This window comes from Helianthus annuus, chromosome 10 (assembly GCF_002127325.2).
Source record: "Helianthus annuus cultivar XRQ/B chromosome 10, HanXRQr2.0-SUNRISE, whole genome shotgun sequence".
In the NCBI taxonomy this organism is placed as follows: domain Eukaryota; kingdom Viridiplantae; phylum Streptophyta; class Magnoliopsida; order Asterales; family Asteraceae; genus Helianthus; species Helianthus annuus.
Window position 1 is genome coordinate 172,726,079 of NC_035442.2, and position 15,945 is coordinate 172,742,023.

At 39.4% G+C, this 15,945-nt stretch overlaps 1 protein-coding gene across 1 annotated transcript; it reads right to left on the bottom strand.

The window, feature by feature from the left end:
• Positions 1 to 1,806: 1,806 nt before the first annotated feature.
• Positions 1,807 to 4,491, bottom strand: LOC110886646. Its single transcript, XM_022134470.2, has 3 exons — positions 4,328 to 4,491; positions 3,328 to 3,540; positions 1,807 to 2,185 (listed from the first exon to the last, which is right to left on the bottom strand). Exons 2-3 carry the CDS (start codon positions 3,508 to 3,510, stop codon positions 1,952 to 1,954), a joined length of 417 nt encoding a protein of 138 aa, XP_021990162.1. The 5' UTR covers positions 3,511 to 3,540; positions 4,328 to 4,491; the 3' UTR covers positions 1,807 to 1,951.
• Between the last annotated feature and the right edge of the window lie 11,454 nt (positions 4,492 to 15,945).

A 15,945-nucleotide genomic window follows, 5' to 3' on the forward strand; every position in this document is an offset into this window, starting at 1 on the left:
TCGTTTACTAAATAAGCTTATTTTTACGTTCGAGGTCAGCTTGTAAACAAATTTAAATAAGCTCGGCTCGACGAGCCTAACGAGCTTCACATGCGAGGCTCGAGCTCGGGCTCGATAAACAAACGAGCTTTGTTTTGATGCTCAAGCTCGGCTCGGGCTCGATAAAGCTCGGTTTGTTTCGAGCTTTTTCTCGAGCCGATCTCGAGTAGCTCGCGAGCCGCTCGGCTCGTTTGCACCCCTATAGGTAACACTGGGGTCAAGTGAAGATGCTTTAACTACATCATAACACGGTTCACATATTTCGAAGATCACATTTTTTTACTAAAGAATAAAGCTTAAACCTTGGTTTGACCAACTTTGAGATGTTATCGAAATTTTTTTAAGGTAAGTTAGAAATCAATCAATTATACACAGTAAAATCCTATAAATAGCAAAACTATTTGTAGGGTCTGAGAGGGTGGAATGTAGACACACCTTACCTCTACCCCTATGGATAGAGAGGCTGCTTCTAGAGAGACCTCGGCTCCAAAATACCCAAAAAAGAAATAAATAGAACATGAGGTGTGTGTGTATGAAGCTACTAATGTAACATGAGTTGCAAAAGAGTGCATGGTAAAACAAGACAAATATGACAACACAAATCAGCCTAAACACATAGTTACATATCTACGACCATACACTACACCTAAAAACACAATTGTACCCTCTCCTAGAAATCCTTAACCTTAATCATACGTCTCCACGAGCTCCTATCATGGACCATGTTATCTTTGCAAATCCTGCCTAATCCGTTCATCCCAAGTAATTTTGGGTCTGCCTCTACTCCTCCTCCCTCCACCTCGAGAGTTTCAACCACTCTAACTGGCTCTATCGTCTGCCTCCTCTTCACATGCCCAAACCATCTCAATCTTCCCTTTTTATCTTATCTGATATACTAGCTACTTAGGGGCTGTTTGGCTAAGCTTATTGGAATGACTTATTTACTTATTCCTCTCACATAATAAGCTAACCCAAACACCTTTTAACTTTTCAAAAAGTAAATAAGTCACTAAAATAAGCTTAGCCAAACAGCCCCTTATAACCTCTCCCTAAGGTATGTTAGAAGTAAAGATGCTAAAAGTGTCGTGTTCCCGTGTTGACGGGTTCGACCGCAATCCAAAAACTATGACATACACATGAACCCAAACACACTCTGAATACCTGCGGCCTACGGGTTTACATGAACACAATCCGTTTACCTTTTTCTTCATACTAGTTTTCTAAAACTATAAATTTACAAAAGAGTTAAATGCCATTTTAGTCCCTGTGGTTTGGGTTATTTTGCCAATTTAGTCCAAAGGTTTCATTTTTAACATGTGGGTCCAAAAAGGTTTCACAGTTGCCATTTTAGTCCACTGGGTTAACTTCATTCATTTTTTCTGTTAACGAGAAGGCCAATTCGGTCATTTTATATGGCTGAATTGCCCTTTTAGTTAACAAAATTATATACAAAATGACCAAATTGGCTTTCTCGTTAACAGAAAAAATGGATGAAGTTAACCAAGTGGACTAAAATGGCAACTGTGAAACCTTTTTGGACCCACAGGTTAAAAATAAAACCTTTGGACTAAACTGGCAAAATGGTCCAAACCACGGGGACTAAAATGGCATTTAACGCTTTACAAAAAAAAATAATAATAAATTTACTTATATTTACCGTGTAGATACGCCAAATGGTGTGAGTGTTCCCTCCACCTTGCATATATCCAATGCAACATTCGTATGATATAAACCAACTCACTATCATAAATGCATAACACAAAAACAAACAGCAAAAAAACTCTAAAAGATGGTTTCCCTTCTTTAATATCTTATAACTTCCAGCATAAGAATTTATTAATGCCAGCCTTACAAGTTGACAAAAAGACAAAACATACTAAGACCAAAGAATAAAAAGCGCAAAACAGTCGGCTTACTCTTCCTCGTGATCATCACTGTCTTCTTCATCTTCTTCACTATCAACATCATACATACTGCTTCTAAGCATTCTCGTATCACCATCATCTTCATTCAAGAAATCTCTACCAAACTTGACGTCTCGATGTTTGACCAAAATCCAGCGTAAGAGGCGGTCTTCTTTGTTTAGATAATGAAGCTCATTGTTGAAGCTTGGCGGGGTCATCATTGTCATTTGCATCATTTGACCCTATACCATGAACATATTTCCAACAATTAACCACCGCATACCAATAAACTTGCAATTTTGAATCCGCCAAGAATAAGCCGTTTGTTAAAAGCAACCTCAAACTGCCCGAAAAACAACTTATACAAATTTCCAAAAACATATGGCCTATTTTCTTATCAACAGCAACAACCTAACTAAAGAACCTTCCTCTTTTTTAAGAGTTAAATGCCATTTTAGTCCCTGTGGTCTGGGCCATTTTGCCAGTTTAGTCCAAAGGTTTCATTTTTTGCCTGTGGGCCCAAAAATGTTTCACCATTGCCATTTTAGTCCACTGGGTTAACTTCATCCATTTTTTCTGTTAACGAGAAGGGCAATTCAGTCATTTTATATGGCTGAATTGCCCTTCTAGTTAACAAAATTACATATAAAATGACCGAATTGCCCTTCTCGTTAACAGAAAAAGATGGATGAAGTTAACCCAGTGAACTAAAATGGCAACGGTGAAACCTTTTTGGACCCATGGAGAAAAATAAAACCTTTGGACTAAACTGGCAAAATGACCCAAACCATAGGGACTAAAATGGCATTTTACTCTTTTTTAATTCTTTGTAATAATTTGAACACTTGGTTTTAAACAGCGCAGCAATCGCAAAAACCGGTCATGTTGAAATTGACCCACAGCTTTTGCAAAGCAGAAACAATCAACCACTAATTTTGTCTATTAGAAACGTGTTACGTGCGACAACTTAAGTTGTTGATTAATAAACAAGCGACCTCTCATTTTTCTGACTGAACTAAATTCGCGATTAAGAAACAAGCGGCTTGGTTTGGGGTTGTATGTATATTTGTGCTTCTTAGATTGTATATAATACTTTCTTTTAATTTTATTATCTAACTTTCAGTGTTCACGAACTAGTAATATCATCTATACCGTAAGGATACGACTTACGAGGCGTGAAACGTACAAGACTTAAGTGCCGCTCACGCTTTTTAAAACCAAGTTTAACCATTCCGTTAAACAACAAGAACAAAAACGATCTCAAGACTACCACAGTGACAATTTCCGCATACCAGCTGAACATGTAAAGTACTATCAAACAGATATATGGCTATACAAATAGTATCAAAGATGATGCAATTAACGAGATCGGCAAATAACTTACCTGATAGTATCTACCATCAAGCTTCTTGATACCATAACCCAACTGAACAGTCCCAAAGGATTTGAGATCAGTGAGAACACCATTTCTTCGGTAGACATGTTTCCCAACCCTAGAAATCAACTCCATAACTGATTCCTTTCTAACATGAGGTTTCAGCAATAGCATACAATCATAGAGCGGCATTGTTGATTGAGTAGTCAGTCAATCCCCTTTCTGTAATCAAATTAAGAACCATGTCACTCATACCATAGTTGTTAAAAGCCATCGCCTCTTGCGCCTAGGCCCAATTTCCTAGCGAGGCGAGGCAATTGCGCCTTAAGGCAATTGCGCTTTAATTCTCCAAGTGATGGATCATACGCAGGTTCCGGCGAGATTCCTAGATTCTTGAGAGTTCTCAGCCAATTTCTCTAAATTCTGGCAAGATTCTAGCTAGATTTCTACTTTTATCTAACGAAACTACTTTTCTACACTAATAAACTAGCATTTTATAACTTTTGGTACTAAATAGACGGTATTAAATGTTATATAATATAATAGCTTTAGTTTATTTTATTTGAAGAATAGTATTAATTTTCTATTATATAAAAATAATTTATGTTTTCTTTTGTTGTACGCTTTTTTTCTTAGGCCCGCGCTTTTTTTTGCGCTTTGCGCCTAGGCCCCAGGCGAGGCCTATGCGCCTTGAGTGCGCTTAACGCTTTTAATAACTATGACTCATACTAAATAAATATCACCTCTTCCTGATAAATCCTTATCAATTTGACAATTTAGGGTTATGTATCAAATATATATAAACTGCTGAGAAACCTATGAAAGCTGATGTATCCTTGAGCTAATATCCTTTCTGTAATCTAGTCACATAATTCTTCGCTGGTCATGGCACGATTTTCGTTATGGTTCGTCCGATCCAATTCGCGGTACGAACAAGTGCGTTTCCGACGACCATAATGGCAACAATTCAAATGTAATAGAGAAGAAATGGTGGCTAATCGAAGCTTACCTGCTTGCTTGCTGGCTGGCTGATTGCACCTTACCCTGCTGAATTGTAGAATGAAAGAAAGAAAGAAGATCTCTCGGCTGTTTGTTTTTAGGGTTTAGAAGATGGAGGAGCGAACAGGGAGATAGCCAAGAGGACGGCTGCTTTAGTTTAGGGTTGTTTTAAGAGAAAATTTCATAGAATATAATAGAATAGCAATCAAGTTTTAAAAGTCTTTCAATTAAGTTATTAATGTTGTTTTTTTCTAATTAGATAACTTAACATTCAAATCGAGTCATATCATTTTTTCATGTGTCAAGAAAAAAACTGAGCATGAGATCCTGGGGTCAAATTATTTTAATATATGACATTATATTTATTAAAAATAAAAACCATTTAATTACATTAAAATTTTAAAAACACAAGTTACAATCCACGTCTTCACTCGACGTTACTATCAATAAAAGAGAAAAAAGAAACAAAAATCCACATCATCACGGTTACCTATGAAATTGATGAAAAAACCTTTAATTTTAACGAAGAATGAATGTTAAGTGACCTGATTGGAACACTTTTGAAACTTGAGTGACCTAATTGGAATACTTTTAAAACTTGGTTACTATTCTACAAAGTTACCCCGTGTTTTAATTGAGTTTTTTTTTTATTTACTGTATCTTTGTTGTTAACATGATTTTTATTTTATACCTATAGTATAGTTAAAATATTTTGAGTTTTTTTTACATACTCTCTTTTTTTATGTTAGGACTCCACCAGAGGTCATCGTTGAGCCCTTTTCTTTTTGCGGTTGTCTTGGATGAGTTGTCCAAGTTGATTCAGGAGACAATTCCGTGGTGCATGCTTTTTGCAGACGATATTGTGTTGATTGCAGAGACCAAACAGTGCCTGAACGCGAGGGTAGAGGAGTGGCGAGTAGCTTTAGAAGGCAAGGGCCTAAGGATTAGTCGATATAAGACTGAGTATCTGCACTGTGATTTCAGCGGTGTAGCCGTTGACGATGACACCCAAATCACCATTGAGGATCAATTGGTCCCGCAGGTAACTAGATTTAAGTATCTGGGGTCGTTTGTACAAAGAGATGGTGACATAGATAGTGATGTAACCCATCGCATACAGGCTGGCTGGTGTAGATGGAGGGCAGCCAGTGGGGTATTATGCGATAGGAGGTTCTCAACTAAACTAAAAGGAAAATTTTACAGGGTAGCAGTTAAGCCAGCTATGCTTTATGGAACAGAATGTTGGGCTATCAAGAAGACACAAGCGCGCAAGATGGAGGTAGCAGAGTTGAGGATGCTGAGGTGGATGTGTGGACACACGAGGTTAGATCGGATAAGAAATGTGGTTTTTAGGGAAAGATTAGGAGTAGCTAGTATATCAGAGAAGATTAAGGAGGGGAGATTGAGATGGTTTGGGCATGTGAAGCGGAGGGAAACGACGGCACCAGTTAGAGTAGTGGAAACTCTTACTGTGGAGGGGAGGAGAGGAAGAGGCAGACCCAAACTGACATGGGATGAGCAGACCAGGCATGATCTACTAGAATTGCATCTTTCTGAGGACATGGTCCAAGATAGGACTTCGTGGAGGCGTATGATTAGGGTTAAGGACCTCTAGAGGATATGGCAGTAAGCTCTTAGGTGTATTTCAGGGTCGTAGGTTTTTCTTATTCTTTAAGTGACTTTTCCGGTGATTGCCTTCTCATGTTTATGCACAAATGATGTTGTATGCAATTTTACATGATTTACAATATATTGTGCCACTCTGTTCACTTTCTTGGCATGGGCGACTTCTTATTTCTATATTTTTCTATATTCTTTGACTTGGTGTGTTGGTTTGCTATTCGTTTTCGAGTCGAGGGTCTCTCTGGAAGCAGCCTCTCTATCCCTATGGATAGAGGCAAGGTCTGTCTACATCCCACCATCCCCAGACTCTATAAGTAGCTTTGCTATTTGTGGGATTTACTGGGTATGGTTGTTGTTGTCTTTTATTATGTTAACATGGTTTTCATGGCACTTGTCTTCTTCTTTTTCTAGATCAAACACATTTCTCTATCATCTTTCTCATTATTTCTAGAATGTTATTTTATCATAAAAAACCCACCACCTGTCCAACTTCTTCTGCATTTTGAAAAACATGGCTTCCGTAAGCCACTTCCTTCTTCAGAGGAAGTTCTTATTTCCGTAAAGTGTTGTATTTTCTTTTTATTAAGGAAAAAAATACAAGTTTTGTCCTTTATCTTTATACCATTTTTCAGGTGGTGTCCTTTTTAACGAATGTTGACAGTCGGTGTCCTTTACTAGGTATTTTGTTGTAAGTTTAGTCATTTACACCCAACCCAGTTAAAAAACCCTGTTAATTGTTGACATGCAGTGTCCTTTACTAGGTATTTTGTTGCAAGTTTAATCCTTTACCTAGGTATTTTGTTGCAAGTTTAGTCCTTTACACCCAACAATTAACAGGGTTTTTTAACTGGGTTGGGTGTAAAGGACTAAACTTGCAACAAAATACCTAGTAAAGGACACCGTCTGGCAACATTCGTTAAAAAGGACATCGCCTGAAAAGTGGTATAAAGATAAAGGACAAAACTTGTAATTTTTCCTTTTATTAATGGAGCATAACCTACTCATAATTAATCTGCAAAATTTTTAAATTTTTTGAAGTATGTGCCCTTAGAGAAGCTAAAGACAAGTTGGAGAAGCGTGGTGAAGAGCTAACATGGAGATTAGACTTTTAAAAAGCATTTGATGGTACATCTTTTATATGTCTAATAGAGATGAACATGTTAATAGTAATAAAGAAAAGTTATTTTCTAAACGTTTTATGTTACTTACATGTCAATCTTGAAGAAGGAAAGGGACAAGGAATCATAAAGTTGTGGAATGCTATCTGAGAAATGCAAGGAAAATTGGAAAAGGCGCACAATCAAATTATTCATGAGAAAGAAGCAGCAAAGTCGCTACTGAACAAGCTTTGTGTAATCAAAGAAGTGCCAGTTATCGATAAAATGAAAGTGGAGTAGTTAGAAAATCGTAATCATGAACGGGAGGAATTGCCAAAATAATGAAGTTCCTATCAATATTTTCGGTAGTTTTGGTTTTGTGGCTAAATAATTGATTCCAAAATATACACATACTATATGTGTGACAACCCGGATTTCCGAGGTTCTTTTCCTATGTATCATTTGCTTTCATGTTTCGTCTACGTTGTAACTGTGTATTCGTTATGCGAATTTATAAATGTGTTTGATTTGTTTGAGTAAATAGAAGTTGTTAAATGTCAAGTGGTGATGTTTCACGATATTTAACCGCACACGAATTTCGGGTCGCACACCCCCTTCATAACCGCACACTCGTGAATTTTGGTTCTCGGCCCGAGTCCTGTCAAGCCCAAAGTTGGGCCCGGCTCCTTGTTGAAGCGCATACAGACACGGTTTGTGGTGTGGCCTTCATTGTAACACAAACATACAAAACACCAAAACCCTAACTATCTTCCTTCTCTTCTTGGTGATCCGCGTTAAACCCTCTTCGAAGCTCTCTCTATCTCGTCCCGAATATCTTCCCATCCTTACATCTCACGGTTAGTATGATTCATCACTAAATTGAATTGTGTTATTTGATTGTTCTCGGTTATGTGTGACTTGATGTTGATTTGTGACAATATGAATGATGTTAATGGGTACGGATGCATGGTAGTGAGGTTTCAATGAACTTGTTGCCATAACAAACTGATTTGAATCGATTATCAGTGTACATGATGTTAATTAAAGTTGATCGATAAACTAGTTACCATGGTATTACTGTTTGATGATATGTGTGATAGGTTATTCATGCATTCGAAGGGTAACTGTGTAATGTTGTCCATGATTATGTTGAGGTAAAGCAATCGATGATATTGGTATGGTTATACTAGCTTTGATCAGGTCTGGCCCGTTAGGCTTATCAATCTAGGCACGGGCCTAGGGCCACCAAAAATCAAGGGCCTCCAATTTTTAGTAAAGTTTTGTATATTGTATATGTATCAGGCTCAAATGAAAAGTAAAACTAAACCATGTTTTTTTAATAAAGTTACACAGATAAAAGCTGTTTAGGAAAAAAAGCCCACAAGACCCAGTTTCGAAATTAAACCACAGACATAACTACAGTCTATAGCAACCATTTACCACTCGACCTCATTGAATTCTGTGAATCAAGGCCAAAAATCCCTAAAATTGAGCCGCATTCATCGTTCCAACCACCTATCGCAACCTGTTCTTTCGATTTTCTAAGTTATCGGCTATCAGTAACGGTAATCACTCATGGCGTCGGGTCTGTCGGGATTAGAGGAGAATTTATGGGCAAAATTAGGGCTAATTACTAACCATAGGTTAACTTTAGCAACTAATTTTTCTATTAATATCTATGTTTTGCAAAAGGGTCTCCACTTCATAGTCCGCTTAGGGTCTACAAAAACGTTGACGGCAATTAGGGTTTGGGTTGACATGTATGTTAATTGTAAAATTATGTTGTTTAATCTGATTAGGAATGTGATAAAGTGTTAACTGATTTTTCAGAATTGAAGTTAATAAGAGATTTGACCAGTTGAATGGGACGAGTTTTCGACCAAGGTTGCGAGTCGCAACCACCTGCTTCCGACTTGGAAGCTCTCGGTTTCGACACAAAACTAAACACCATAGGACTCGAGACCAGCCGGTTGCGGGTCGAGACCACCTCGGTTCCGACTCGGGACGTGACCCGAAACATTGAGGTTTCGACTAATGAACTTGTCACTCGAGATCATCGGTTTTGACTCGAGATCTTGTGTTTCGACTGATGTTTCACTCGAAACCAACTTTATGTCACACCCTGGCTTTGCGGAAGCGTGGTTATTTTGGTGTGACTTCTTAATACCATAGCTTAATCATAACAAGCTATATGAATTAAAATATGCAAGATCATCCATTGATAATAAAAATATTAAACATTGTCTTAATGGGTTAACACCCAACAACCATAACTTTGTCTAAACATTACAAATGCAAACTTAAAGTAAACGTGGTTCAGGGACTGTGACTTGTCCAGGAAAGAGTCACAAGCCTCGAACCCTGGATGACCTCGGGCCTAATGCAGCGGAAAACAAGCCATACCGCGCCAGATCGTTAGTTTCCTGAAATACATGTAAGTTGAAAAATCAACAATAATGTTGAGCGAGTTCATGCGATAGTGAGTAAACAAACCTTTGTATTTATCAAAAACCTGGTATGTAGCAAATAAGGAAAAAGAGATCACCAATGGTTTGCAAGGCCATTGATATGTGTGAAGTGCAAGTAGGGATGACTCAAACCTAGCGGATTTATGCGTCGGGCACTAAGTCACCCCGAGGTCCGTTCAGCTGGACCTGGGGCTGGGCTCGCTACACCCAGATAGATCTACCGCTCCTGTCCCTCGGTCCTACTATGAGGATTAATGGCCTCAAGTTTCCGCCTACCCACTCACATGATCTAAGTAACAAACCTCCTTACGCTAATCATACCATGTATAAACATATTCATAATCATTGTAACATGTATTTCACCCCCGCAGTTTAGAAAACTGAAAACAGTTAAGAGAAAAGGGGGACATGAACTCACAGTCAGTGCGTAGCTAAATCAAGCACTCCAAATGTCCGAAAGCTGTGCAACGACCTACATGTGCTAATTCTATTAGACGGATGGCCGTGCCTTAGCTTTATAGTTTAATTTTCGGGAAACAGTTAGACAACCGTTCCTTGTAAATAATAGGTAGTTAATCTCCTTCCCAAGGATGGGGGAATTAATACATGTGCGTTTCTAATATTAAGTCTCACTTAATATATTTTATTTCTCATCCCAAAATATAATTATTTTTCTCAAAAATAATATATTTTCTCTTCGTATAATACTTTCCAAAATAATACGTTGACAATATCCGCATTTATGAATATTTCCGGATAAGGCGTAAGTTACGTTTTGGCGATTTAGTGGTAATAGTAATTACCGTTGTAACTTATATGTTTGTCGTGTAGGCGTTGGTATTATTTTGGGTTCGACAAAGTTTGTAAATATTATTTTTACTCTAAAAATAATATTTATATATTTTCACAAAATAATCATAAACAGTGTGGTGAAAAATATATTTATCGAATAAGTATTTATCACGTTTAGTTTTTGTGAAAATCCCACCTCCGATTATTTAATAAATAAAGTCATGGCGAAATATATTTTGAAAACATAATCAAAAATGGTTTAACACTTGTAAATAATTCTAAGTGTTAGATTTTTAGAAAAATTTCGCCAGAGTTTCCCCTGTAACTGGAGGTGGCCACGCTTTCAAGCGTATCATTTTCTTTTACAAAATCATTCCAATACTTCTTTAAATCAACCAATCAATTTCCGATACTTCAAACCAGTTTCAATACATTAAACTTGTAGACTAGTATGTAAAATCGCATTATTACATGAACTTGTAATTTTTCCGAAAGTCGTAATGTAGATCACCTTATATGTAGTGGATCTATGTATAAAATAGTTTAGTCTTGTAAAAACCCCTTTTTGGAACAAATCACTCTTTACAACTTCCCGACAACTTTTGTAAAAATTGTTATTTTGTCGGATCTTTCGTTTCACAAGTGTTTATACACTTGTAGTTTGTAAAAATCATATTTATTAACATGTCATCCAACTTTTAAAAACATGATTTTTCTCGACACTTGGTTCTACGAATATACCACTTGTACATACGTAGATCGGCTCGTTTTAAATACTATTTTACAAGTCAAAATACTTTTACACAAGTTCATGCTTCTCGTGTGGTGGAGTTTCACCTTTTAACCCTTGTACCAATAGAAACAAGCGTATGTCAAGATTCGTGATCTTAACAAAGTCGGGTTAAACGATGATAAGAGCCACCACATCGTAGATCGGGCCTCAATAATCAACATATTCGAATACTACGACTTTTACACGCGTTATAAGCTTTTAACCAACAATATTCGAGTTTTAGTAGCCTTTAAAGATTCAAAACACATGATTCCGACTTTTAACCGTTAAAAGTCATATTAACCACTTTAAATACGCTCGAGAGTAAGTTTTAAACATTATACCTCTAGCTCGGGGCTAGGGAAGAATCTAGTCGGAAAAGGCGTGGATAAAAGCAAATGAACGAGGTCCTTCAACTTCCGCTTGCTTCAAGCTTCCTCGTACGTGACCCGAATGCCTTGTATGTACTTGGAATGGCAAGACAAGAATCGAAAGATGAATGGTTGTGGGTGGGGGGTTACGGCCGAGAAGAGAGGGAGAGCAAGTGGGAGTTGGGTGTTGGTGATTTGTGGTGGATGACAACTCTCATGTGGTGGAGGGTATTTATAGAAAAATCAAGCTCTTTCGTCCATCGGTTTACAAGCTCTCTAGATATCCATGAAATCTAATAAAATAATCAAAAGTGTGTACCCTCTTGTCTACCCTTGTTGGCCGATCTCTTTAGGGGGGGGGGTATCCGGTTGGATCTCGATTGTTCAGTTAGAGTGCAGTTATGTTAAGTAGGTTACTTTTAGAGGTTAACCCCGTTAGTTGTTTGATGCGTTATAAAGCGGGTGTTAGGGTAATCAGGGACCCTAACTGGCTCAGAAAAAGGCTAATAATATTTCTGGCAATATTTTTATGTTCCGGGTATAGTCCGGTTGTTCGGTTGGATAGTAATCCGTTAAAGTGCTTAAGTAATCCTTTAAGCTTCGTAAATAATATTTTTAGCGACACAATTTATTCTGCAAAGTGTCAGGAATATTTCCTCAGGTTTTGGCACTTTATTAGTTAGCTAGAAGCTAGTGTGTTGATAAAAGTGCTGTGTTTTGTGCTTAGAGTACGTTTTAGGCACATCCAATCTCTATATCTTATTCCTAGAGACGTAGTTATACAACCCTTGTATCCCTACACACACTATGGGTGTAGTAAAATATTTCTGGCTCATTCAGGCCTTTAGAGGCAGTGTCTGCCTGATGCTGGCTATATCAGCATGTTCAATAGGTTATCCGTTCAAGTGCTACTGTGCTTTTGTGCATCATGTTTGTCACTAGAGTTCAGTAAGTAAATAATGTAGTGACGGAAATCAAAGTATGATGCAGATATGTACAAGTATCAACAATCAAGTAGCAGTTTATCAGTAATCTCAGTTAAGCACAGTAATTAGGCAACAATTAATAATTAATTAAGTCGTACGGATACCTGGTTTAGTGAGGGTTGTCACATTCTCCCCCCGTTAAATAAATTTCGTCCCGAAATTTTAAATTCTGCTTGTAGAAGCAGGGTTCTCAGGAAATAAGTGGGGGTATTTTTCCTTCATTCGGTCTTCACGCTCCCAGGTGAACTCAGGACCATGTCTAGCATTCCAGCGAACTTTGACGAGCTTGACACTGCTCCGGCGGGTCTTGTTCACTTTCCAATCCGTGACCTCGACAGGTTCTTCAACGAAGTGGAGTGTGTCATCAATATGAATTTCGTCGGTAGGAATGGCAACGTTAACTTGAGTTGGACTTCTCTTCAGATTGGATACATGAAATGTATCGTGAACATTATTCAATTCGGCAGGTAGATCCAACTTGTATGCTACAGTCCCAATTCTTTCCAAAACCTTGAAAGGACCAATGTAGCGCGGATTCAACTTCCCACACTTCCCAAAGCGTGCCACACCCTTCCAGGGTGATACCTTTAACAAAACCATATCCCCAACCTCAAACTCCTGAGGTTTCCTTTTCAGATCTGCGTAGGTCTTCTGACGGTCACGAGCCGCACTAATGCGATCTCGGATTTGCGCGATCTTATCTGTAGTTTCCTGAACTACATCGAGACCTACCAGTTGTCTATCACCTGCGTCAGACCAACAGAGCGGCGATCTGCACTTGCGTCCATATAAAGCTTCGAATGGCGCGGCACCAATACTGGTGTGGTAGCTGTTGTTGTATGAAAATTCAACCAGGGGTAAATGCTTATCCCAGCTACCGCCTAAATCCATCACACATGCTCTCAGCATGTCCTCCAACGTCTGAATCGTCCGCTCACTTTGGCCGTCGGTCTGCGGGTGAAAAGTTGTGCTCATATTCAGCTTTGAGCCAAAAGCTTCCTGGAAGGATTGCCATATCCTCGATACGAACCTCCCGTCTCTATCTGAAATAATCGAAAGAGGTACTCCATGGCGTGTAACAATCTCTCTCATATAGATTTCAGCCAATTTGCTTGTATGATCCTTCTCGCGGATAGGCAAGAAGTGTGCTGACTTTGTTAAGCGATCCACTATCACCCAGATAGTGTCATGGCCTTTTGGCGTTCTTGGCAACTTCGTAATAAAATCCATGGAGATTTCTTCCCACTTCCACTGGGGAATTTTTGGTTGCTGCAGAAGTCCCGAAGGCTTCTGGTATTCCGCCTTAACTTTGGCGCAAGTTAAACATTTGCTCACGTAAATAGCAACATCGCCCTTCATCCTAGGCCACCAGTAATAATCTTTAAGATCCTGGTACATCTTATCCGCTCCAGGGTGGATAGAGTACCGCGACTTGTGAGCTTCATCAAAGATAACCTCTCTTAAACCACCAAACAGAGGAACCCAAATCCTCTTCTCAAAACACAACGTTCCTTCCCTGTTTGGCACCAATATCTTCTCCATCCCACGGAGATATTCTTCCTCAAGGTTTCCCTCCTTGAGAGCTTCCTTCTGTGCTGCACGAACGCGCGAGGAAAGGTCGGTTTGAATTATCATTTCCATAGCCCTAACCCTTATGGGCTTGATTCTCTCTTTACGACTTAGGGCATCAGCGACCACATTCGCCTTCCCTGGATGATACTTGATCTCGCAGTCGTAATCGTTCAACAACTCGACCCATCGCCTTTGCCTCATGTTCAACTCCTTCTGGTTGAATATATGTTGGAGGCTCTTGTGATCTGTGAAAATCGTACACTTTGTACCGTAAAGGTAGTGTCTCCAGATCTTTAAGGCAAAAACCACTGCGCCTAGCTCCAAATCATGTGTGGTATAGTTCTTTTCATGCACCTTCAGTTGGCGTGATGCGTAGGCGATAACCTTCTGACGTTGCATCAACACACAACCCAGTCCTTGACGCGATGCGTCGCAGTATACCACGAAATCATCAGTGCCTTCTGGTAGAGCTAAGATTGGCGCGTTGCAAAGCTTATCCTTCAATATCTGAAACGCTTCATCCTGTTTGATTCCCCAATCAAACTTCTTATCTTTTTGCGTGAGGAGTGTCAACGGTTGAGCGATCTTTGAAAAGTTCTCGATGAACCTTCGATAATAGCCAGCCAAACCCAAGAATTGCCGAATCTCGGTTGGCGTCTTTGGCGTTTCCCAATCTTTGATCGCCTCAATCTTGGTTGGATCCACGTGGATTCCATCTCCATTTACCACGTGCCCAAGGAATTGCACTTCTCTTAGCCAAAACTCACACTTAGAGAACTTGGCATACAACTGTTCATTCTTTAGCAGCTCCAGAATGGCTCTAAGATGTTGCTCGTGCTCAACCTTCGTCTTTGAATAAATCAAAATGTCGTCGATGAATACAATCACGAACTTATCCAAGTATGGCTTACAAACTCGGTTCATCAAATCCATGAACACTGCAGGTGCGTTTGTCAAACCAAACGGCATAACGAGAAACTCGTAGTGTCCATATCGAGTTCTGAAGGCTGTCTTCGGGATACTCTCCTCCTGTATCCGTAGCTGATGGTATCCAGATCGAAGATCAATCTTTGAATAGAAGCTCGAACCTTGAAGTTGGTCGAACAGATCATCGATTCTTGGCAGGGGATACCTATTCTTGATCGTCAGCTTGTTCAACTCTCTGTAGTCAATGCACATCCGAAAACTACCGTCCTTCTTCTTCACAAACAAAACTGGTGCTCCCCAAGGCGAGAAGCTTGGTCGGATAAAACCCTTGTCTAACAACTCTTGAAGTTGCGTCGACAGTTCTTGCATCTCAGACGGAGCAAGTCTATAGGGTGCCTTAGCCACAGGCACGGCGCCTGGAACTAAGTCGATGCGAAACTCCACTTGCCTTTGAGGTGGCAAGCCAGGCAAGTCTTCTGTAAAGACTTCTGGGTATTCCCTCACGACAGGGATGTCTTCGATCTTCGGCTCAGCAGCCTTCTTATCTACAATGTGTGCCAGAAAAGCAACACATCCTTTCTGCAAACACTTCCTCGCTTTCAGGCAGCTAATCATCCTTAACGGCGTCTCACGCTTCTCCCCATGAACAACAATGGTCTCACCATCATCGGTCGGGATACGAATGATCTTCTCGTGACAAACTATCTCTGCCTTGTTACTCGATAACCAATCCATTCCTACTACCACGTCGAAGCTTCCCAACTGGACTGGTAGTAGATCTAGAGCAAACTCACGCTCTCCCAGTTCGATTACGCAACCTCGAATCACCTCGTTAGCTTCTACTAACTTTCCATTCGCTAATTCGATCGAGTATGGAATATCTAACTTACTAGCGGCTAAACCAAGCATGTTTCTAAATTCTAGCGATACGAAGCTATAATCGGCACCAGTATCAAACAAAACGGATGCATAGCGTTGGTTTACAGGGAACGTACCAGTGACTACATTGGGATCCTGGCG